Here is a 25452-nt window from a genome sequence, read left to right as displayed (position 1 = left end):
TACAGAAAAGCATTGACACTTTTCCTCTTCCTTGTTCACATCCTTAAAAAAAAAAAACATAACAATGCATTGACACCTAACTATATCAATTACTTTAAAAAATAGGCCCTGAATCAGTTTCAGCAACAGAATAGGGTTTCAAGAAACCACTAGTGTATTAACCAACAAACTCAGAAATGTATATTAACTAAAAACATTAGTCTCTAAGGGAATATGAAAGCAAATTTCCATCTGTCTCTGGTATGTCATCACCCCATTTCTTTGTAATATTTCAAAGAACTGACTAATCAGCCAGTTCACACCAAGTGTCTGTGTGTATATGCTCATGCTGAACACAGAGCATACACACCCCAGATCCATGCTGCCTGTTTAAAAATGAAGACCAATGAGAGGACTAAGGGTACTCTAATAGAGTAATGAAATCTGAAGAGAAGTGTGAATCAGACAGAGATGACTACAATTCTCTGGGTTTTACTAATCCTGCTAACATACCCTGTTGGATTCATTCGCACTGGCAGAATCAAATCCCACAGGGCAGCTTGATTTGATACAAAGGGAATACAAGCAGATGGAACATGTAATTACTAAACTGAACTTTAATCCTACCAGATGGTTCAGCAATGAATTGCTTTCATTAAAAGCTCAGGCATATCAGATATGGCTCATTCTATTTGATAGGCCTCAAATCCTGTATGAAAAATTTTGCAGGACCCCATGAATGAAGCTGCATTGACTTTGTGAGGGCTTACCAAAGGCCTCTCACATAGTTCTAAGAGAAGATCCTCTTTTTAAACTAACATATCCAGCAATCTCTTGTGCACAGGCCAAAAAGAACCAGTTTCTTGTTAGTGTACCTAAATGGATTACAGGGACTGGAGAAACAAAGCAAATGCTGCCAAAGGCGGTATTCTGTGTGGAAGGAAACTCACTGGTTCCCTGACAGCAGACATCCTGAATGCTTGCAGAGCCTTTGGACATATGGCATTCAGAGCCTGCAGTGTGTAGGCAGCTCTGAAAAGTGACATTTCTAGGATTCACAAAGTACATATATACACAATTACATTTGAAATGTTGAAAGTGTTCCAGTGTTTCCCAAAACACAAACAAAATCTTCATTTATATTAGCAGGACAAATGTAAGTGCACAGAAGGAAGAAGACCTACATGTATTCCTTTGGGTGGGAGCCAATATCCCTGAGGACCTCTACAGACCTGTCAAGATTTCAGGGTTTGAATTCACGTCAACACGTTGCCAAACCAAAAGAGAATAAATGATATTGATGACACTACTGCTCTAAAGCCAAGTTGCATTAAGAAAACTATCACAAAAAAAGCTGGCCACTGAAAGTAACAGCGTATCAACATGGACACAACATACCAGTGCTCTGTAATGTAAGCAAAATGAACAATCTTCCCCCAGATGAGAGATCAAATCACATTTCAAAGAAGATACTCCCTACTGTCATTTTCTGAGCAAGCAAAAAATATTTGTAGAACAGATTGATCATTACATGCTGCAATGATTTTTTTAAAACCATTTTTCTTTCCCAGTGATACAATTTCAACTGTAAACCAACAGAATGCTGCTGCCCTCTAGCGCTAATCCTGAGACAGTTCCACACCTTTAACCAGCTCCTGGGATTAAAACACGAGATTATGGATATATACCACCTGAAAACGTGGGTATTTTCTGTGTTCTGCAATACACAAACAATATATTCTTCAATGCTTTCATGCTAACTTTTAGATAGTAGAAAGATTCAACACTCCATTTTAAAAGTAATTTGCATGTTACTGCTTATGATGTGCTGAAAGCACATCAAAGAAGATCCCAAAGATCACCAGGACTACAGGTTGTCTGGAAATCTCCCAACAGAGTTAGCTTAAAATAATGAAACTACTTTAAATGAAAACCCGTGCTTTCAATTCTCAGTGATGATTTTTCAGCAGTTTGCAGTAGCTACAAAAAGAAAACATGATGTGCTTGGCTGTGCCACATGGTGGCAGTAACACTAAAGTGACCAGAATCCATCTGCCTCTAACTTGTCACCATCCACATTTGTCAAAATAACAACGATAGCTTTTTTGGAATGTCCGACAAGGCTACTCACGTTAATGCCAAAGTCTGGGGATGTTGAACTCCAGATAGCACCAATACTTGCAGCAGCCAGCATTGCTTCTACTGCATGAATGCTGTTTGGTAAATAACCTGTGGCAGAATTTGAATGGTTAAAGATGGAAGAAAACTAGAAACTATCAAAGCTAACAGAAAATCTATACAATAGCCAGTTTACACAGACTAAAAAAAAAGAACTGCATGCTGAAGCATCCTGTAACTCCTCAAGTTTGTCACAGCCATACTGCCCTCCCTCAAAGTCTAACCAGTGACACAATGAATTATACAGAATTCCATTTATAAAAAATTGTATAAAAAGTTGTATCAGATTTTATAACTACAGACTTACTCCCAATTTACATAAGTTTCTGCTTAATTAATGAGACTTTCAGGGTAAGAGGGTGGCACACTGAAGAGAGGAACTGTCAGACTGACCAGGCTACTTGGAGACTAAGAGCACATGCAGGGCAGCGCATCAAAATGTAGCCATTAGGAAAAACATCTGGAATAAAACAGTATAAATACTCAGCCATGCTTAGAAAGGCAGGGATCGCAAAATAAACCAAATTTGGCTAACTGTTGATCTTGTAAGGTTCTCTTATGCAACCAGGTCACATCAGAGATGCCTCTCGCATTCCTTCAATATTTTCTGTACTCAGCTATTTACATCACCTGTAGAAAGATAAACGTTTCATTGCTTCCTTAGCAGAAATGACAAAGAACACTCTAAACAGATCAGGTGACTTTTACACCTGGCTTCATTCTAATTTTAATCAACATATGACTCAATACGCAGAGTGCATCTGAAAGCAACAGTCTTTGTATGAACAGACAGTTCTTCAAGTTTTTGCTTTACATTTGAAGTCTGTTTATGTTCAAAAGCAGAGATTCAGCTTTCCATGGCTAAACTCTGTCTGGTATACACTGCCAGAATCTTAAACACAAACGAGCAAAACCAGCATCTCAGCTGATAAGGAGGGAACATGGTAGGACAAGCCCTTGAACATTCCTATACAAACATGGCTCTTCAGATTTATCATCAGCTTGCAGCAAGTTTTCAACATTGAAATTCACTTTATCAAGGCGCACAGACAAAATGGAATTCAAGTTAGTCTTTCAGTGGGCTCAATTTGAGCAACTCTCCAGAAAGCCAGCTACATGACTGAGATTGACTCTCATCTTAGCAGAATCCAACCCACAAATTAATAAATTGCAAATGAAATTTACACTTAAACTACCCTAAAACTGGTCAAAGATGTGAAATTTCAGATGATTATTTTTAAGCAACTGAAAAATGTCAGAGTACTTTAAACAGGCCTAATTATTTAGGCAACTATTTAGAATTCAGTGTTTGAAAGCAAGTTTAAATGGCCTTAAAATGCTGCTTAAGCCATTTTACAAAACTGTTGCACGCTGGCAGATCCTGGACTTTAGTGCAAGTTGCAGGTGCTGCAGCAGCAGTATCTACCAGGCAGCAAAAACTCACTGGGACAAAAACTCACTATGAAAGATATTTACAAAAGTACTTTTAGTGACAGGAACTAAGATCATAGATCTTAATAGAAGTTTGTTATGTTTTAACTTTATCAAGAAGATACTGAGCTTTATTTTTGCCAGTTAGTCTACACAGCTTGAACATCTATCCTTTTTCAACTTTGAAAAAAAGATTATAGAACTATACATTTTTTCTTTATCATGACTCAAAATCCGTGAAATCGTTTTTTTTAAACCAGCTTGACAATTTCAGCTGTGCTTTTGGGAGTAGCAACTTTGAAAAATAGTATTATAATGCATGTGCAACAGTTTCTTTAAAAATCACAACTGAATAAAAAGCCCATACCATGTTAAGATGTAAATTATTCCTGATCTGCATAGTTTGTGGTGTTTTGTTCAGTAAAGTTCTTAAGCCCATAAAGTGCAGCAAAGCCTCTAGCACATAAAGGCGCATTTATTTTGCTATTTCTTCCCTAGTGTCAATGTTTACAACAAAAAGTAGTACAGTACCACAAAATTTGTTTTCTTTTGGTGTTTTGTTTTGTTTTTAAAGATAAGCCTCCATCCCAGAGCAATAATTTGAAGTATATGAAGCAGCCTAAACCATGGTCATGTGTGATGGTAACTGTTTTTTTTTTTTTTTTTTAAACTGATGCCAATTAATTCCAATGAGCATTTCTTGGAGAGGGTTATCAGCAGGCCAGACAACAATGAAAACTAGAAGATGTCTCTCCAAACTTCAGAACTGGTTGATTACCTTGCTAGAGTTTACGACATCTCTAATATGCAAGTTCTCTTCACTCTTCCTTCAAAAGCCCTCAGGGAAAGTACATAAGTCTGCTTATTATTGCAAACCAGAAAATTAAATCATTATTTCCAGTTGTCAGTTGGCTTAGAAGTGGCATTTGAGCATATCATCCAAAACTGCCAAAAGGTATGAAGCACGTAAGGCAACTTAGTCTGCATTTCTACACCTTTATCTGATCACTGCAGGCATACAGCCTGTTCTTCAGGATTTTCACTTACTTGTCATAATGCCCAACACCAAGTAGCACAAATAAAAGTGTGGTTGTTCTACAATGAGATCCATAAAAACAAGTGAAAAAACTTTCATGAGAAAACCTGTGACAAAATCTCTAAGCCCTACAAGTGATATCTTATCAACACTGTATACATTTATTTTTATTTTTTTTTTAAGAAGCACTTAGACCCTGATCTGTTCTAGACAGCATCTGCAGTCAGTTACAACTTATTTGATCTAGCATATGCTGAAATTAAGTTTACATGTTCATTTACACTACAGTACTCAAAATAGGTGAAAACTATAGTCTAAAAATTCCTGGTGTAGTCATGTTGTCAAGAGTCTTAATTTCCTCAAAGTGCTGAGAAGACGCTCCCTGAAAGCATCTAATGCCTCGAAGCACAACATGCACTCAAAAGCAGAGGCATCCAACCATTTCTAGTTATCTGAATGAAGAAAACTTTGACCCTGCATTGAAGATTTAGCTCAACCCTTGACAGAATGCATCCAGACAAATGGAAGTATGAACCTGTATCTGAAATACCTTCTCCATGGTTCATACTATTCATCTAGCTCTCAAACTTAAGAAACAATTCAAAGACCAGACTTTCAAGTTTCCCTTTCTGATGTTAATGCAAGATTTCATACTGGGAGGATTTTAAAATGGCCACCCTACACAGCATTGCTGTGGCCTGACACTATCTATTAGTAACATGCTAATCTTCTTACAAAACTAGCTTTAAAACCCACATAAGCAAGCAGGGCTAATACAGTTACTATAGATAAAATACCAGCTTTAAACAATGTAACTCATTGACATTTTGTTTGGGAGTTTGTGTGTGAACACATGGAGAAGATTAGTTTGTTTCACAGCTGACTTGTAATTGAATGGCTGTAAAAGCTGGTTATAGGATGACAGAAGCAACATACCTGGAGACTAAAACCACAGGTACTCCCAGCTTTACTTTATTCTTGCTGTAGTCATTGTTATTGGCCAAATAGATGGCTATGGGGAGACCACAAGCCCTTCACATTTGGACTTCTGTAGCTTGGATTACATATTGTATCTGTCTCTTCAACTGTTCAAGCATAACTGACAGCATTAGATGTCTTTAGAAGAGATGTTTCACTACACATCTGCTTCAGTTATGTTTACTATTAAATGCTATCTCCTTAGTAATGGAAATGGAAAATTAGGAAGAAATCAAGCTGAAAAAAGTGCTGACATTGCTGCTTGTCCACCCACATTCACCCACCTCCAACTTTAACATACTATTACTGGTATGATATAACCACAAACTGTATTGAACAAACTAGGGGATATGTTAAGTACAGTTAAACTTAGAGGCGTTAAAGAACAGAAATTCACAAGAAAACACAGTGCCAATGCTCTTGTTTATAAATCTAACAACTCCAGATTTTAAGTGATTTTAAGCAAAAGTGGCAACAAAGGGCATCAGAACGTGGCAGGCTGACTAGGTATTACACAACTAAAACAAAAAGAGTAAAAATATCTCCCTTCTATTTAAAAGAAGACTTTTCAGAAGTAAAAGCATGCCCCACATTACACTGCTATAAGCTATGTGAAGAATCACCCTTCCTTCTGCCATCTGCTAAGAGCTTTGGAACAAATTAGGTCCCAATAGATTTTGGCAAGCTTTGGAAAGCCTTATCTTTGGTACCACAAGCAGGTGTATGATTCAAGCTTTCCCACCCAACACTTAACATCTCTCCCCCATGTCAATCTGGGATTTGGAGAACAGTCAGCAGTTTCAACCTCCCACTGTGATGTCACACTTCAGTTCTTCCAAGGACTGCCAATATCCTCTGGCATAGGAGAGAGATATATGAAAGAAGTTGAGACCCAACTTAAATGTCTGTGTGTACATAGCTGGATTGCTATACAAAATACAAGATCTCCTGATTTCTTTCAGATGGGAAGCTCTCCCTAGGTATGGGCTGCTGCCCAAGGCAATGCAATCTGTCAAGGTCAGAAGTGTTGGGCACCAGGGGAGGGGAAGGGGAACTGTGCAACAGATCAAGTGTTGGGAGCTGGTACAGGTTGATCTGACTGGGGATTACAAGGAGGGTCTCTCACCAGTCAGAGTTAAGAGGGCAGAGCAAGCTAAAAAAAATAAAAAATACAAGAATTGCCCATGGTTCATATAAAATTAATTTTTTTTTTCCCCTCAATCTGTTTGCTGCTTGTTGTTTGTTTTAACAACAGAAATGTCACTGGATAGCCAGAGACTGTGCCTGCTCATAAAATCATTGAACGTAAGGGTTCCCACTGGAGTCACACACACATTTTCTCCTGTGAGAACAGGATGCTGAAGTGCAGTTAAATTCTGACCTTTATGTGTAAGGAAGCACTAACAATGATGATTTGTCAACAGAAATTTGGATTGCTACCTCCTGCAGGTAGTCTGTTAATTTAGTTTTAATTTAGAGGTGAGCCAGCTGCCAAAACAAACAAGATTCAAGAATCAGCCAGCCTCCGGTTGTGCTAAGCAAAAATGCTCATTAACTAAAAGGAGCTATTAAAGTTATGACGACATTATTAGTACGGTTATCACTGACTACATTTCAATAGCATGTTCTCTTCTCCAGCTACAGAGAACATTTCTCCTCTATATTATACTCTAAGAACTACTCACCAAATGAGCACAAAATAACACCACCATTATTTTTGCCTTCTTTTCTAAATGTAGCATTTCTAACTGGTTTCGATAAGAGTTCTAGCAGTTAATCAGGTTGTGAACAGAACTTTAATTTGCAAACACAATCTAATGAAGATAAAACTCTTTAACCTTAACCCAGAATGAATGTTCCCATTTAATGGGCATGCATCGGATCATACTTAAACATTAATATCAGCCCCACTATCCAGTAGCCCCACTATCCAGTAGCCCCACTATCCAGTAGCCCCACTATCCAGTAGCCCCACTATCCAGTAGCCCCACTATCCAGTAGCCCCACTATCCAGTAGCCCCACTATCCAGTAGCCCCACTATCCAGTAGCCCCACTATCCAGTAGCCCCACTATCCAGTAGCCCCACTATCCAGTAGCCCCACTATCCAGTAGCCCCACTATCCAGTAGCCCCACTGTACTATCTTCCAGAGATAAAAATCTCCGACAAAACCAGTAGTTACTTTCCTGCATTGCTCCACTACTTTCCGAGTATATCACCATGTTATAGTAATTGAAACTGGTACATAGCCTGCTTCTTGTCACTTACACATGAGACTTAATCTGTTGTGTTAGCATAACCAGCAACATGCACAGAACAACTGTTTTGAGAACTCTCGTAACTTTTTAAACTTATATACATTTACAAAACAATACAGAGTAGTGTATTAAAGCTCCATAAGCAGTCTGCAACATAAAGTATTCTTTTCTACACATCCTGAGTAACTTCTTTGCAAAAGTCACAAAAAAAAAAAGGAACACATTAACACATTCAGTGCTCCATGAAGACAGACTGTGTTTACAGAAAACATTAAAAGTGGTCAACAAAAACATGACTGACTGGTTTCATGATGTCCAGGTTTCTAGTTCTACGAATGATTAGATACTGTTTTGCCAACATTGTTGGGGCAAATTTAAAAAAATGCAACCCACTTATCATTTGATGTACACAGCAGAGGACACAGTAAGCAACACCATACATTTAAGTTCTAAATACCCAAACTTTGTGGAGCATAAGTCATCCTATTCATTATTTTGGTTTCAGACAGAGGCTGTTGCTCCTCAGGAAGTTATCAGTATGAATGTGATAGCATTACAATTGAAAATGAAACAAAATTAAAGCATCAATTTACTCTTCATTCAGGCAAACCTTCCTGACTTGGCTAGATGGTTCATACTACATTAACGATTTGATTCTAATTCTGTGTAGAAAAGGCAAGCCCCTAGTTATGATAATTAAATTCTGCAGTTACCAGTTCAGCAGAACACTCATACCACGTACATGTAGTATGAGATCTCTTGAGTATATTTTACATCCCCATTTGCGGGTCATATTTACATGTGCAGTAAAAAATAATAATGCATACCCTTCTGACTTTGAAGGCATTGGCTCAAGTTCTGGTTTGTAACTTGCAGAAAAACAAACCAAGCAGTTTCATCACTTCGGGTTTGCACCATATAAAAAATTTACACAGACCCAGGATAACTGCCAATTATTGCTCAAGGAACATGTGGTTCCAGTAGTAAGATGGATGAGCACATCAGCACAACTACCAGGTAGGCGTCAGGGAACTTCAAGGATACTGCAGTTTGGACTTGCACCACACTGACAAAATTACAGAGAATATGTTACAGAGTATGAGAAGCACAGATATGGAACAGATCAACTGCAAGATCATAAGCAGCAATTCAGGATGAATGGACTGAAGCCAACTTGAGTAACTCCTGTCTGTGCCCGGACTGCATACTGTACAAACTGTTTGTAAGACAAAAAACTGTTTATTTGGAAAAGTCTGCACAACAGTCTTATGACAGGACAAAGACCCTTCAATTACTCCAAAAAAATACTGAGTTACTACTGAAAGGATAATACAGCTCTAACTGCTAAGCCTAGCACTGGAACGACATAAGTTATCGCACTTCAGCTGTTCACTGCCACCGTTCTGCTGGAAGCCACTACTCCCAAAAGCACTGGTGGCAGAAGGCAGTGTCTAGTCCTCAAGAAATGCAGTTCACAGTGCTGCACATTACCTGGAGCTGTAGGGACAGTAATCACCAGCTGGCACCAGAACAAACAGCCTGGGACCATAATTTCCAAGATTGCCACAATGTGAACCTACCCAACCTTGTGAGTCAAAGATCAACTAGATGTAAAGTCTCCATCACTTCTGCTTCCATGGAGCACTTAAGAGCTTCACAAATTAAGTTTTTGTTTTGTTTTGTTTTTTAATGTCCCTCTGCAGTGCTTGAGAACAGGCAGGCTACTCTAGGTTCCTTCCCCCTAGAAGCATACTTCACACAAACCCAAAAAGGGATAAGAGCCTTTTCTTCAGAATGTTTCAGTGAAGCAGTATTTCATAAATACATTTTTATAACTCTACTCATTCGTATATTTTAAGAAAATTTTACCTCCTCTCCTTTAAAAAAAAAAACACCAAACTTACCCACAACTCTGTCTCCCACTTTTACTCCCATCTTCCTCATGGCTGCAGCATACAAAGCTACGGATTGTCTCAGTTCTTCAAAAGTAACTTTCAAGATTTCTTCTTTCCCTTCCTCTGAGAAAACAAGATTTTTTAAAACAACCAATCAGAAATTCTACACTGCAACCTAGAGTCAGTACAAGTAGCTAATTCTGGAAGGAAAACTTATGACTTTCAGTATTTTTTATTTTTTTTTATTTTTTAAAAATTTGTGGTATGCTGGCAAACACAGACCAAATAAACTGAACTGGACTCCATGCACCTCAGAGATCTGCAGGGTATTTTCATTTTTGTGCTGAATGTCAGATGTTACATAAGATGTTAATAAATCATTCATGAAACAAAATGAACAAAACAAATGTTATGAAAGACAAAGTTTGTCATCTTAGAGGCTCTGTACTTCTTCAACTTGACTGCAAAACCACGCAAATCATTGGGCCCATCCTATTTCCAGTATCCAGTATTTCTCATGAAAACATGTCAAGAATGTAGCCACAAAAATGCACTGCATGCCCTGGTACAGCAGGTCTTTGAAGAACAGCTCCAGTCATTATTTTCATTAATCAGGGAACAGTATTTTTACCATTACATGTCCACCCATGTAAATTTAGATCTACATGAAGCAAGACAGCAGGTGTTGATGGGAAGCAGTACAGAAGTCAATAAAACACGTACTTCATAAGCTGAGCAGGGCAGGTCTATAAATTCTCTTTCCTGTTGCTCTAGGGGAACGCAGGACTCTGATCTCACTTTGTGATTAAAGACCCCAGGAGAAAGGAGTCGCAAACAAGAGACTGAACTAAATGAAATTGTTTAGCAAAGTTATGCTTCCATTCCCATGCCCTATTACACCCACAGAGCTCCCACAGAATCACCCCTAGTGATTTCAGGAACCTGACACAGGTTCTCTAAACACCACTCTGATCTAGCAGTGATTGGTTAATGAAAAATACTCTGACTTAAGAGAGCCTAAGAAGATTAAATACAGCAGAAGGTCATGAAAAGAGATGCAGGTATAGGCCTGTTCCCTGCAGAGAAAGAAGTGTGTTCGCTCCTCAGGCACTGACATAGTATACACCTGTATCAGCTGAATTTCTCTGTTTGGTATTATCTATTTTTGGTATCATCCAGTACAACCCATAACTTCCTAACAGGAAACAAGATCTCCAAGAGACAATGTGATCACTTATCAAACCAAAAAATTAACTAAGTTGCTAATATTTCCTTCAATAATTTGAACTGCAAGTATTTAACTCCACTTTTCCTCAAATTACACACTTAACATTAACAGAAGTCAATCCCATTACAGCTACATACCCTTAGAGCTGAGTTACTGATCAGTGTTTGGTTTTCAGCTATTACACAAGATGTATTTAAACAACTACGTTGAGGTTTTTCCAATTAAGTAATACTTAAGAAGCTTTTCTAATGACATCAAAATTTGAAAACTCATCACTTCGAAGCCAGCTTCATGTTAGAAGCCTCATTTCTATCTGACTTCAGCAGAAAGTTCTTATTACATCAAAATCAGGTCATAGATTTTCCTATTCTCTCTGATTTGGAGTTGTTCTGTATATATATGATATATATATATATATATATATGATCAGAGAGGTTTCTTTCAATATCTCTAAATAGTAAAACAACTGATAAGTTTTTCTTTCAGTGCTAAAATACAGAATACAGCTCTGCTGTCTTATGTAGCTGTTAAAAACAGTCAGAACAACAGGAATACACATGTAATTCAACAACTGATCTCCATACCTCAGAAGCTAAGACTTGATACCCGCTCAATCCATCCATGTTTTTGTATAGCTTGTTCTGCTAATAAGCTATGAGGCTGTTTTGTTTATTGTTAAGCTATTACAAAGAATCACCTCTTGGTCACTATTACAAGGATTAGGCCCAGCAAAAGGGAAGCTCAAAATACAAGTCTGTAGGGCAATGCTCAGATAAACCCGCACAGAGGCTAATCCCATCTAACGTATTAGAATATACGTATATATATATATATGTTTTAAGTTACCAAAGTTAGCAGATTTATGGAAGGGTCTTAAGAATTAGTCTTCATTATGAGGACACCTGGATTTTAGTGACTTACACCTTCTCCAGAATAACAACAAAACCAAGTAAGACTGAACTTCAGAGCTCCAGAAAAGTGAAATTCCAGCTCTCCCGTGCAAGTAACTGTCCTTTCCTTCCTCCCTGCACTGTCACAACTACAGGGAATTCCTACCTGTGTCACATGTACTCCTTAGTATTTTTAAGATAAAAGGCATAGGAAGAGGGTGGGAAGGACTGTATCAAGCAGTGCCAAAATCCTCCCAAAGGCACGTTAGGCAAGTGTTTATGACAAACACAAAATAATAGCTCAAATACTGAGTGATGTTAAACACAGCATCATCTTTACTACCTTAAGACAGTTAAGCACATTCTCAGAAGAAAATTTCATTTGCTTTGCCAAGGACTTTTCAGAACTATCTACGTTCCTGGACCTTATTTTCCTGTTTTCTTTTTTTTTTTTTTGAGGAGCTGTATCACTCATTCTGCAGAGATGATACCTTTATTTTCTTCTTTTCTCCTCACCCAGGCCAGTTTATTTCAAGGTTTATAAAAACACATGTTGTTTTAAAGGCCAGCACCTATGAACTATTAAAAAAAAAAAAAAAAAAGAAAGCCGTGAATTCTTACTCACTTGCTGCATACAGTGCAATCTTGTCATTGTCTTTGTGCTTCAGAAGATTTTCTGCATAGTTCAGACGGCTACCTTTAAACCATTCTGGGACATCTGCAATGCTTTTGGATGTATCAACCACCTGAAGAAAAAACATAATACATTGATGCAAAAAGCTAGTATCATTTCTACAGATATATGCTAATTAATTCCAAGCAAGGACAATTCCTCCCAGTTTGCAGATAGCAAGCAGACACCAGATCTATTAATACAGGCCTAGAAATACGACTGATTTGTCAAGCAAAGACATTGTTAGAACAAGGCTGGAAGAGTTCCTCACTGACAGCTCTACCTTCACACCAGCCTTAAATACACAAGCAAGCCAAAATACTACATCTATAGCAAGATGTGCACACCACAGGGCATGCTGGGGTCCTGTGCGGAGACCCCACAGAGCAGTGACTGAGCTACAGCACGCTGCAGCCTCCCTCTTATAAAAGCCAAAGCATAAGAATACTGAGTGCCCTGTCTCCCACAGCACGAGTTACTTGGTACAGAGCCCAACATTAGCAACATTGACAGTGGTAACTGATCCAAGTCTGGATACGTGGACTGTATAATCAAATATAGCTGAAGAAGTTAGAGCTTTTTATTCTAATTCTCTCTATATATATTTACATGTAAGATAAAGTTGCAATAAGCATTTCAGTACCACACAGCTTCATTCAGAGCACAAAAGCTCTACTAGTCTCTACAACCAACAAGAGTTGTACTACAAATAGAGTACACATTTCTACCATACCTCATTTGCCATTTTCTAATAAGATGGTCCCGCAACCCAGTAACCCCATGTTAAAAGTAATTTCCCATTTAGGAAAAAGGCACACAAAAAATGTGATAAACAGAAGGCCCCAAAACATATTCAGGTGAAACAACTCCCCCATCTTGAAATAACTAAGTCTCAAATTTCAAATTATCCATTAAGTCACAGTTAAGAACATACCTGTAGTAACAGTGATTGGTTAAGCATTATTCACAAAGGTCTTCAAACCCCTTCCCAAGTGTCCCACTATTTAGAATTTATACGGCCCAGCAGCGTATGCATGCATTTTATGATCTTTACATTGCAAAATTATTTCACAAATTGTATGTTGGAAAGCTTCTATTCATGCCCTCAGGTTTTCTCACACAAACTGCACAGGCATTATAGAAACAGCATTCTTCCAGGTCAAGTACAAGGTTATTCTGAAAGCCAGATAAAACTCAGTACTTCCCACTCTACCATCAACACCGCCTCCCCCTCCTCCCCCCCCCCCCCCCAAAAAAAAAATAATTGTGCATTGAAGTATGTGGTATATGTATTATTGGAGGCTATCTTAAAGTCAGTTTTTCAAAGTTAAAGCTCAATACACTACATCATCATTTCAATTGAATTTTCTAAGAAGGGAAGCCTAAGGGGATTTCTTTGCTTTTAGCAATTAGCTAGAGCTGAGTTCTGATATCTAAAATTTACCAACTCGCACTACAGAAATATTTTTTACATACCAACATGTATTAGTGTAATAGTTACAAGGCACTCTTAAAACTGACTCAGTACTGACTGCCTTACTTCAAGCAGAGTTTCCAAGAAGAGGTCTAACACAACATTAGTTTTCCTGAAGCTCAACAGCCCTCCTAAGAGCTCCACCAGCACAGGGTGCTAGACTTGCTCTGTTATTTCCCACTGAAATAATGCCTACAAATCCTAGTTAAACCCAGTCTCTGTTGTAGTGATACTGTTACATGAACAACCTGATGGTTCCCTTAGGGGTTATCAGCAAGTAACAAACTGTCTCCTCTGCAGAAGATCATTCCTAGTTCTAGCAAGGGTATAAAACCCCTAAAACTCTGCAACAAGCCTTTCATTCAGACTTCATACAGTCCCAGCATAAATGCTCAGTGAGTCTGTGGAAAGGGAAGGATTGCATTCTGCAGTATTGTCAACTACTGTTTGCATTTAATGAGTAAGGTTTTACTCCTACTCACAGCAGCACCAAGGTATATGGTGCCAATTTATGTGGTTAGGCAAACATGGCACAGGAACACAGCTGATACCTGACACCAGGTGCTGCTCCACAACTGCTCTTCGCAGCAGCTATTCAGGGACTTCTTCCCTGACCTCCAGAGCAAATACTATATTAGCAATATCCTCTGCCAACGCCTCTACTGCATTCTCCCTCCCAGAAGTGGTTTGCTTGTTGGGCTATTACTGTACTTTATCATACCACAGATTATGTTTACCCTAAACATAGGCTACACCTCTGAGAATAAAGTTGAACATCACCACAAAAAACAATCCTTGCCTTCTACTGTAGTACATGCCATGCTCTGTATGACCTGAAGAGCAAAAGAGCATATCTCATGAAAGCCTCAGAGCAGATATGATTAGAATGCTCACCACAGCCCCTCCACAGGAATGATAGCTGGCAAGTGCTTCTCACAGGGATAAAAACATGCAAGTTTAGACTATTTCTCACTTAAAATCAACAGCTACTTGCAACTTCACATAATGCCAGTGCTGTCATGCCAGGATGGCTTTGTTTGGTACAAGTACCTTTGTTTTCAAAGGTGACATGGAAATTAACACCTTTACCAAGTTTAAATAAGACACTGGCTGCCTGTATTACATATACAAAGTTTTACTGTTATTCCAAGAATGACTTGTGAAAGTAGAGAATGTTTCACCTGCTAAGAAGAATCAATTTTGATTCATAAAAAACCTTTATTCTCCTCAAAGAAAAATGCTAACTTCCACTGAGCAGCAGGGATCAAGTAGTACAACTAATTACACTTCTCAGCTTTTTGCTACCACAGGACAGCTCAGTTACTGTGACCAGCATTTCCTTCTGATATCCACCAGAAACGGATCAATAGCCAGGATTAACAGCAAGTCGCTTCAAGGTCTGACTCTAGCTTTGAGCCTTGAAGCAGAGTCTTCTATGCTCATAATGAAGGAAATGCACAGACATTCACTAAGTTCCATGTACATTGAGCCAAGTGCATTTGTCTGTAGTGCCGGTCTATGACGACTTCGCCTCTCCCTGTTTCAAGATTCCACACCACAGCAAGGCCCTTCTTATGATCTTCCAGGCCACTGTGTGTGCAATTCCACAAATAATCTAGTTAAAGCATTACTGGGCATCAGTCTTCTTGCTTCTCATCCTTAGGAAACATTCACTTTTCAGCTACTACCATCTGTTCCACTTTCCCTTCCAGTTTGTCAGCCATTGGTGGTGTCTGGAGGGCCAGACTTCCAGAAATGCCAATCCTGTAAGGCAAGCGAATAAGCATTACTGTTTAGTTTGCTCAGTACAAAGGCAGAAAAATAGTTCCTCCGAGCTACTGCTTGCTCTGGATAATTTACAGTCACGTCCAAATCTGTAGAAGAAAAAAATAGCCTTGCTAACAGCACAGAATATGGATTGAAGGAAGATGGGGCAAGAAAGCATCTCAAATGCAGCCTGGATAGATTTTGAACTACTGTTTACAGAAAAGTCACTAAAAGGACTAGGAGAATGCTTACCATCTTTAGGCTACACTTCAAACACCACTAATTTTTAGATTCTTGCCAAATTCACTCTAAGGACCAGATTACATGAAGACACCTGAACATGCAGTTCTGAGAAGAACTACCTAGTCTATCACATCATGCAGGACAAAAGCTTGCATGACAGGAAGAGGCAAAGAATCTTACCAGTTTCCTCTGTAGAACTGCTAGCACTCCACGTTTTCAGAACACATAGCCTCCAGGGCTTAAGAACCAAGTCCAGTCCCTTCTCTACCAAGTCCAGGGAGGTTCTTCTGCATCAAGCTTTTGAAGAGATTAGTAAATCCTTTTGCCTTCCTCAGATGAACTGCAGGCTGTTGATATCCTATGCAAGGACTGTACCAGGATTCCAGCTTCATCTTCCATTTGCAGGAGGAAGTTACTTTTGTCTCACAGCAAGACTGTGGCAAGGTCTGGTATTCCATCTGTGACTGTGTTCAACCACTACTATTCCCTCAGAGATATTTCAAGCCAACATCTGACTGCAGAACCAGTTTCGCAAAACTGGTGGGGTACAGGTGTGTTACAGGTAAGCTGACTCAGGGAATACATGCGTGAGCTTGGGTGCATATCAGCATTATCCTGATATGCTATCAGCATAATCCTAAAGCTGAAGGCAGTATAGTGGTAGACTCCTCAATCAGCCAGGACTTCTATGGTATTTGAAGGCACATGAACAAGGAAACTACAGTAAAGTTGCGTGGGAATTGTTGTGAAGTTTTATTAAAATTCAGGATTTCACTGTAGTAAAATTTATCAGCAACAAGACATTCTACTGCACAAGGAAGTTCAGGGCTACACACTCAATGGATTTTTCGTATTTCCAGCAAAAGCGTTCATTCAGTAAGTTCAAGCAACAGTTCAGAAGATGAACTGTAAGATGAGCTAACCACCCTTTTGTGTTATACTTGATGGGTTACAGTAACAGCAACTCACCTCATCGTACAGGCGAGAACACACGATGTTACTGTACTTCCAGAATTCCGCCCAGAAGTCTGAGAAGGATTCCACCGACCATTGGTATAAATCATTGTAGTTGGCTAAAAGTAATAGATATCTGTTAGTGTTATGCAGAGAATTACAGGAACATAGACAAACTACAGTTAGAGATGCCCTGGACCAAGAAAAATTGTGGCTAAAAATTAGTAAGGTAAGATGGGGTTAGTCACTTCCGTTTGTGGTAGCTTCACTCTGATAGGCAGCTAACCTCCACTACAACCACCTTTCTCACTCCCCCTCCTCAAAAGAGCAAGATGAAAAAATACAATGGAAAAGGGCTCAAGTGTCAAGATAGGAACAGGGAGATCACCACTAGTTACCGCCATAGGCAAAACAGATTCAACATAGGTAAATTAATGTGATATATTGCTGACAACAGATGAGAGCAACGAGAAGCTAAAAGCAAACTAAAACCACCTTCCCCCCTGCATCCATCCTCCTCTACCTCCTCCCACCGAGGAGCTCATGGGAGCAAGGAACTGGGGCTGCTCCCCTCCCCATGCTCTCCCCAGCATCACTCACAGCTTGGCTCTGCACAGCATTGGGTCCCTTTGGAGCCCGCACCTGGCGTGGGGCAGCTGCTGGGCTCTGCTCAGAGGCACCCCCACCGCCCCCTTGCTACCAGATCCTTGCTACAAAGCCCAATGCAGTGCTCAAGGCAAGTGACTACAGCATCAACAGGAAGCCTGCTTGGACACTTTGAACAGATGGCATCATTTCACCCAACTGCTTCACAAGCCACTTGCCACCAAAGAGGCAGGAACTTTTCCTAAGAGCTCAGTGCTATATCTACTGCCTTCAGTGAGGGCAGTAGGACAGAGTCCTGGTCACTGACACCTCTGTTCCGTGTCCTGACATCAATGTGGTGGCTCCATACAGCAGGAGAAACTGGTCTCCCCAGCAAGCAATGTTTGCTGCACGGTTCTCATCCAGAAGAGACCACAGGTGTCAGATTAGATACACTAACAGCACTATTACAAAGCAAGAAAGCAGTATTCCTCAACAAATAAGGGGTCTGAGAGATCTAATCTTTCATACTAAAGTAACATATCTCATGTGAGACAAAACAAGATGTTTACTAGCTACATGTTATAACCATGAAGTGCATTAAAAGCAGTGCAACAAGTAGTTTAAGTTTTACATGACAGACAGATGAAGTAACCTGAAGAATGCATACCCCCCCAAAAAAAACACAATTCAAGCTGAGATTCAGAATCAGTATCCAAAACACTGAAATTCTGTCTGTGAAGCACTGCAGGTGCTGAAAGGTATAAATAACTAAGGCAGATTCCTCATTACCATCTTAAATGGCTTGCAAATGTCATGTCCATGCTGCCTGAAGTTGTGCCAACTGCCAAATTAACTACAAGTATCTGCCACCGGTGACAGTAGTAGCAGTAGTAACAGTTCCCTGCTCTGCCAATGGTTTTATTTGATGCTTTCAGCTAAACCGGCTGAAGTCATTTTCTCCAACTGTATCTTGGGCTTTGTCATCCTGTTATACACCCAACTGCTTGACAAAAAGTCATCTTTGTCTCCTTCCCACAAGCACACTTCCAGCTTTTTTTTTTTTTTTAAACATTCAGACCATCCCTGTGCCATTATTGACACTCAGTCACTACTGCTGTTCCCCTACCCAGTCTGTCCCTTCTACACCTTATTCCACTCATTTTTTTCCATCAATGTCAGATTTCTCCCCAGAAATTGACATTGCAGTTCAGTCTTGACATGGAAGCAAAAACTTCTCCAGAACTCAGTTTTTACATACTTATTGCCTCCATCTCAGCCTCCTTACATCCTGTTTGTTTTTTGTTGTTGTTTTTTTTTGTTGTTGTTGTTGTTGTTGTTGTTGTTTTTTTTTAAACACTCCACCCAAGTTACTCTTCATTATTCTATGCATCGCACATGAGCTGGGGACAAACTTTGCCAAAAGAAACTAATCTCTCATCTCCTCCTTCAAAAGGAAATTATAAAGCATGCTCCAAACTTTAAGTGCTACAAGCTACAGCCACCTCTGATGTGGTTTCTTACATGAACAGCTTGTTCTATGTCATCTATACATTCTGTCCCCAAGAGAGCTTCAGCATCCAAGTCCTTCAGGGCACAGACCTGTTATTCAGTAATCAAGCACTGCATCTCGTTGCTACATTTTCAGGCTTGGATGAAGCCATGCTGTTGAAAGGGTTATATTGCCCTTAGCTCTCCAAAGTCCACATCTTAGTGTTACATAAAGAACCCATTCTTAGCTGCTGAATAGCACACAGACCAGCAAACATCGGCTCAGATCTAATGGAAGTTGACAGAAGTTCCTATATGCACACAAATCCATTTTGAATTGATAGCCACATCAAAATAGAGTGAAGGAAAGAATCCTAGTTGTTTCAGCTTTAAGTGCATGCAGCTTATCTGAACCTGCATTGGATCATCATCTGACTACCTGTTGTGACAGTGCAACTCAAGAAATGGCTTTTCAGACATGAACTGCCGCAGCACCAGACACATTGCCACTACTCCAGAACATCTCTGCTTATGTCAGAGACATTAATACCAGACACACACAAAGTCAGGCCACTTGCCACAACTGCTTCCTCCATGCTCATCCCCCAGCAGATAGATGATTACCTAAAGGCTCCCCAAGCAGCTTGGTGAGCAAGTGCTCAGGTAGAACAGGCAGCATAAAGCAAGCTTGTGAGAACTGGAGAGCTTGACCCCAACACGATCGTGCTTCTGTGTGAGCCCACAAAACCAGCACCTCCTGATACACAGCTCCTGCCTGTGATCACTGAAACTGAAGAGCACCGAGCAATTCAGGCTGGGAGACCCCCCTGTGAGCCTAACCCCCCTACTCAAAGCAGGGCTAAATTCAAAGCCGTCAGATTACTAACTTAAGCCAGAGGACCAAACGCCTATCCACAGTTATTGCTGGAAGAGCATGAAGCAGAGCTTTAAGTCAAAGAGCTCGAACAGACACGCAGAAGGAAACCTCCACTCCCATCACCTCACCGTGCTCCGCTCCCCAGGATGTTCACGGGAGTCAAATCAAGACACCCCCTCCACAACCAGCGGTGAGCTCTCACACTTCAGCTCTCAAAGCTCCACGTGAAGACTCACGGTGAGCGCAGCCCCCAAACCCTCGCTCACCCCACACGGCCGCTCTTGGGGGAGCCCCACGAGGCCCTCTCCGAGCACAGATGCTCACACCGCAGGTGCTGACAGCTCCTGTCGGGCCGCCGGCCAGCAGCAGATAAGGCTGTTTGCCTTCTTTATCAGCTCCCACCTCCGGGATGCGGCGCCCGAGGTCTCGTCGCGGGGCACCGCAGAGCATCGCGCCCGCAGCCTGGGCCGCTCGGGGCGCTCCCTCCGACCCGGGGGGATTCCGGGGAAGCGGATCCCGGCCAGGGGCTGCCCACCCAGCCGCCCGCCCGCCGCTCACCCAGGCGGAGCCCGCAGCTGCTGGCCACGGCGGCGCGGAACCGGTCCATGTGCGTGTTGCGCTTGGTGTCGGGCTCCCACATCACCTGCGACTCCATGATCTCGGTCTCCCACGACATGGCGGCGGCTGAGAGTGAGCGCAGAAGGACAGCCGAGCAACCGAGGCCACCTTCCACAGGGCCGCACTCACCCACCCACACCCAACGCCGGCCCCAACCACACTGTGTGCCCCGGGCCCCGCCGCGGCCTTTAGGTGGGCGTAGTACCGCCCTTCCTCGTAACCTTCCGCGGAGAGAAAGGAGTGCGGGCAGCGCCCCGCCCGCTGAGGGGAGGGGCGGGCGGCCCTCGGGGGTCATGGACACCTCGCCCGCTGTTTTTTAATTCTCATTATGATTTCTCCAACAGAGCGTTGGAGAAATCCTTCCTGAAAAGGGTCTTTGACCCAATAGTGAAGCAAGAAGCATGTTTCTCCACAGCCTCCGTTTCCCTGGGGTTTCACAATGCTCCCTCCCACAGCACCTGGCACTGGAGCCGGGTTTCTGTCAAACCTCGGGCCCTGCTCTTGTTGGCGGTCATGTGTTGAAACAGCCCACTACGGCCAAGTAGCGGGGCAGTGCAATACCTACCGTGGAAATCACGGAGCATATACATGCTCTTTATGTAACCATCTTTCAAGGTCACAATTTCCTTTGTGATTCTTAAAAGCCTTGAGAAATATGAAATTGATGGTAAATTATATGGACGTATGCTGTCAATACAAAGGTATGATACACATAGTAGATGGAACTGCACTTGCTGTAAACATCACTTAGGTTTTTGTGCTACTACTTTATTAAATTTGAAATTAATTAAATTTGAGAGCCATAGCAACATGATTTGACCACTCTTCCCAATCTTTATTTTCCTCGAGAAGAACCTCCCATGAAGCGCATTTCTTAACTCCCTGCTGGGCCTGGAGAGGCTGCAGGTGGGATCAGGACATGGTGCCTACTGCTGTGCCCCTCAGCCCCGGCAGCACTCAGCAAGGCCACCAGCAGCGCAAGACTTGTAGCCAGTGAGGCTCTTGGGCTGCTCATCGCAGTGCCCAGGCCCTGGATACGTCCCTGTTTCAACTGGATCTGGAGAGCCAAGACCTGAGGTGCTGAAAACAGCCTGCTCCATCCGTGATCATGCCTGTGGGAAAAAAAAAAATAAATAAATAAATTTTTTTGCCTGTATAGTTGCAGAAGCACCTGTGGGGCCACAGAAGTGCCAACTGACACGCGTGGGGCCTGGGATAGCCCTGTGGCTGGGGGGGCACTTCCTTCTGCAGCCTACGGCCAGAAGTCCAGGGCCACCAGAAGCGCCCTCAGCACTCCTCAGCACCCCCCAGAGACCCCTCAAGACCCCTCAACGCCCTTCTGTGTTTTTGCCCCCCTGCCCTCCAGGGCTCTCCGGGAGTCACACCTACCCCGAACACCTGGCCAACCCACTCACGGCCGAGGCAGAGGCGCTGACGGGCAGCTCAGAGCGTAGCCCACCAACCGCCCACCCCCCACCGCCCTCTCCCGCCTGCCAACGCCCCTCAGGCGGCTCCGCGCTGCGGACGGATCCCGCGCGGTGCGACGCCATCGGCGGTGATTGGCTGCCGCGCGCCTGGCCCCACATCAGCCCAGAGCCCGCTCTCCTCACGGCTAAGCTGGGCGCCGAAGAGCTGACACTAGGGGTAGCCAATCGGCGCAGGCGTTTGACAAGCCCTCTTCTCGGATGGCCAATGAGGTGCCGGATCAGAAGGAGGTGCGCCAAATCGGAGGGGAGCTCTCAGCCTCTGTTCGGCGGGAGGGTGTGTGGGGGGGTGTACCTGCGTGGTTTCCCTCAGTGCTGAGAAGAGCCAGGCACGCACTTGGGGGTACCGATTTTACTCGTTTTAAGCTCAACAAGTGACAGCAAAACAGTGGCTTTCCCCACCCAAAGTAACCTGTGCATCTAAAAAGAAAACGTGGAGCTAAATCACTTTAGAAGGGACCCCAAAATACCCCTCCCTGAGATGGAAAAGATGTATTTTAAAACAGACTGACCCAATTTCCGGTCAAGGAGACATAGGCACACTGGGAATTTTGTGATAAAATTTGCGTTTTAGGAAAGCTCAGCAGCCCTCTTGCTTCATGAACAGCAGTTTTACTGCTCTGTCTTTATGTAGAATCATTTGTGCCCCTATGTTCCTTGCCACCAGTCCACTTTTTCCTTATCCAACTTGTTTTTTCTTCTTTCAAGAGTGACTAGAAAAATGGGAAGAAAAGGGAAGGAAAATGAAACAAGCCTTTCACAAGAAGATGGGCATTAGGAGGAAAGCAGTGACTACTGAAAATAGCTTGGAGACAAGATTAGAGTAGCTAGGGGAAAGTAGCCTGAATAAGATTAACTGGAATTCACCATTTTCAAATCTTTTAAATCTTCACTTTATATCTAATAATAGTAATAATAGGTTATAAATTAAATCCCATTTTCTGCTCTACGCTAGGTTAAGGACATTCAGATTAAGGAATTCAAAAGACATTTCAGAAATGATTAGCAGTGATGATGATGACAGTACTACCTCATTTGTGGTCTCTAAGGTAACTAAACTGCAGTCAATCTATGAAATTAAAGCAAGTGATAAAATCACTGTGTGTTAACAGTTTTGTAATAATACCTCATGGCAAACTATCCTGTGTTCTCAGGATGAGCCCACACCTGCATTAGGAAATCTGAAGATGTCAGAAAGTTTTACAAACCCCCTTATTCAGAACAGCTACCAGCTTGTTAATACGTCTGTAGAAGAGTGAGAAACTTTTGGTTCACTTGGCATCCTTGATCTCTGCAGCCTCCGAATGGTGTCAGAAGTACAAGTAACCAGAATCAAAATCAAAAGTATTTGCAGAGAGGACAGAATAATAATAATTAAAAAAGAAAAAAAAATCAAGAAAAGACTCACAGAGATAACATCAAAGCATTAATAAAAAAGGCCCAAGAAGACAAGAGGTCATAAAGTGATCAGTTATGGCAAATTGAGGCTTTGAGATGAAGTAAAGATGGAAAAGTAAGGGTCATTGAGGTTAAGGATTTGTCCACCACAACACCACTTGTATTTCTTAAAGGCTATAACAATTTATTTCTTAAAAAGAGAAAACTCTATGATGTGACAAAACTTTGACATCTCAATTTATTCCCAAACCATTTCAGAATGTTAAATCTCTATATCTGAAGAAGACAATTTACACAGTCTCCAGATCAGGAAAACACGGAAGTATTTTCATGATTCTTTTGTGTAGTGAGACCCTCCGGAGAGGATCTTTCTAGAAGCCTCACAGTTGTCCTAATAAAAAGTTCAATGTGGTTAAAGAAAAATGAGATCAATATTTCATTTCATGATGCAATGTATTCTTTGAGCAGACATGATTTCATTTATTTAAACAAGAGAAAGGTGAAATACTGCATAATTTCATAAGAGCTGTGGATATGGTGAGGTGAATTTATCTGAAATAGGCTCATTGAGACAGGTCAGGAAATCAATTACATATCAGGGAAGACTCCAAAATTATCCTGACCTTCTACGAAGGACAACCATGAGCACAGGCTTCCAAAGGTAACCACTAAAATAGACCTCCATGCCTCTGTGAAGAGTGGATGGAAAGAAACAACAAAAGCTTTTCGGAAGTGGTTATGAGGGGGAACCCACAATGAAAACTCATGCAGACAAATAGGAACTGTCCCAGATTCTCAGAAACAAAACTTGTTGGACCAAAAATAGCGCAAGAGGATCCAGAGAAGGCCATGCCAACTGGAAGCAAATAGAAGAATTATAACTGGCACCAAAAACAACATTACGTTACAGGTGTGGTTGTGTAACACAAGGTTCTTTACATGCAAGAAACACCCCCGAAGTGGACATCTTGTGCTACGAGTCAAGGCAGAGCATGACACTGAGGGCAGATAACCAGAGACCTTGTAAGAACCTCACAAATACCTGTCATCAGTTACCTACTCATTTTGGAAGAGTAGGAGATAGATGTCAGAATATACACGAGTGTTAACAGATCTGCAATTTGGGGACTATCTTAAAAGAGAATGAAAGTACCCTTTATAAATATATAAAGAATCTATATCCTACCGAAATCAATTAAGAGCCTAAGTACCTTCCTGGATCTGAGCCAACCCTTTCAGGGGCAATTATAAATAAATGTTAAAAGGTCCAGGGCATTCTACTAAATGTGAAAATAAGTGTTTCGGCCAGACTAAAAGCAGGATAAAGGCAATAATCAAGAAATCTATATTCTAGATGTCTTCGCAACTGCTTGGTAATCACACTTAGGCTCAGCTATGAGGTTGAAGCACCAAGGACACTTGGTGCAGTATCAAGGAGAGATACATGTACATGGAGTTAACCCAGCAACTGGAAGAGCCACAGGGTGTACCCTAACTCTGTGGCAACTCCCCAGGAAGGGGCAGGGGGCAGCAGAGATCTGCCCTGTGGAGCATCGCAGTGTCAGGATTCCCCCATGCCTTCAATTTACTGTTGGTCAATTTAGCAAACACTTTCTGCCCCAGCTTGCTGCAGAATCTACATTTCAACCCTAAATGTTATAAATGAGGTCTCAAGTCAATCTGAATTTTGTAATATTTATAAAACAAATATTTCTAAAAGGTATAAAAGCTATAAAAGGTATAAAAGGCAAGTAAACAGTGCTGGGTGTGCGGGGAGTCTATGCTCCACCAACATGCACACACAAACATCAAACATTCTAAATACATGTATACAGAACATTGCTTTACATAATAACCCGAGTATGCCTATACATACATACAATCAGGATAGGTAACAAACAGTCCTTTAAGTTCCATAACTTAACAGTCTCCATTTTCCATTCTTTGGGCCTTATGTATCCCGTTCTTCCCAGATTGAAGAAAAACATGTCCATCTCCTTGTGAAGGCCAAGAGG

General features: G+C 41.4%; 1 protein-coding gene across 1 annotated transcript in view; it reads right to left on the bottom strand.

The window, feature by feature from the left end:
• Window positions 1-20742, bottom strand: part of AACS (acetoacetyl-CoA synthetase) — a 43210-nt gene extending 22468 nt beyond the window's left edge. Inside the window, exons 1-5 of the mRNA XM_084297037.1 lie at window positions 20496-20742; window positions 17000-17103; window positions 12499-12619; window positions 9765-9878; window positions 2111-2208 (exon numbers count right to left, since the gene is read on the bottom strand). Of these exons, the coding sequence (XP_084153163.1) occupies window positions 2111-2208; window positions 9765-9878; window positions 12499-12619; window positions 17000-17103; window positions 20496-20613 (555 nt within the window). The 5' untranslated portion in view covers window positions 20614-20742. The remainder of the gene's footprint in view (window positions 1-2110; window positions 2209-9764; window positions 9879-12498; window positions 12620-16999; window positions 17104-20495) is intronic.
• Window positions 20743-25452: the final 4710 nt, after the last annotated feature.

Source organism: Netta rufina (assembly GCF_964035555.1).
Source record: "Netta rufina genome assembly, chromosome: 17".
NCBI classification, from domain to species: domain Eukaryota; kingdom Metazoa; phylum Chordata; class Aves; order Anseriformes; family Anatidae; genus Netta; species Netta rufina.
Note: the sequence above shows the minus strand (reverse complement) of the source record. Positions and strands in the feature narration are given on the sequence as shown.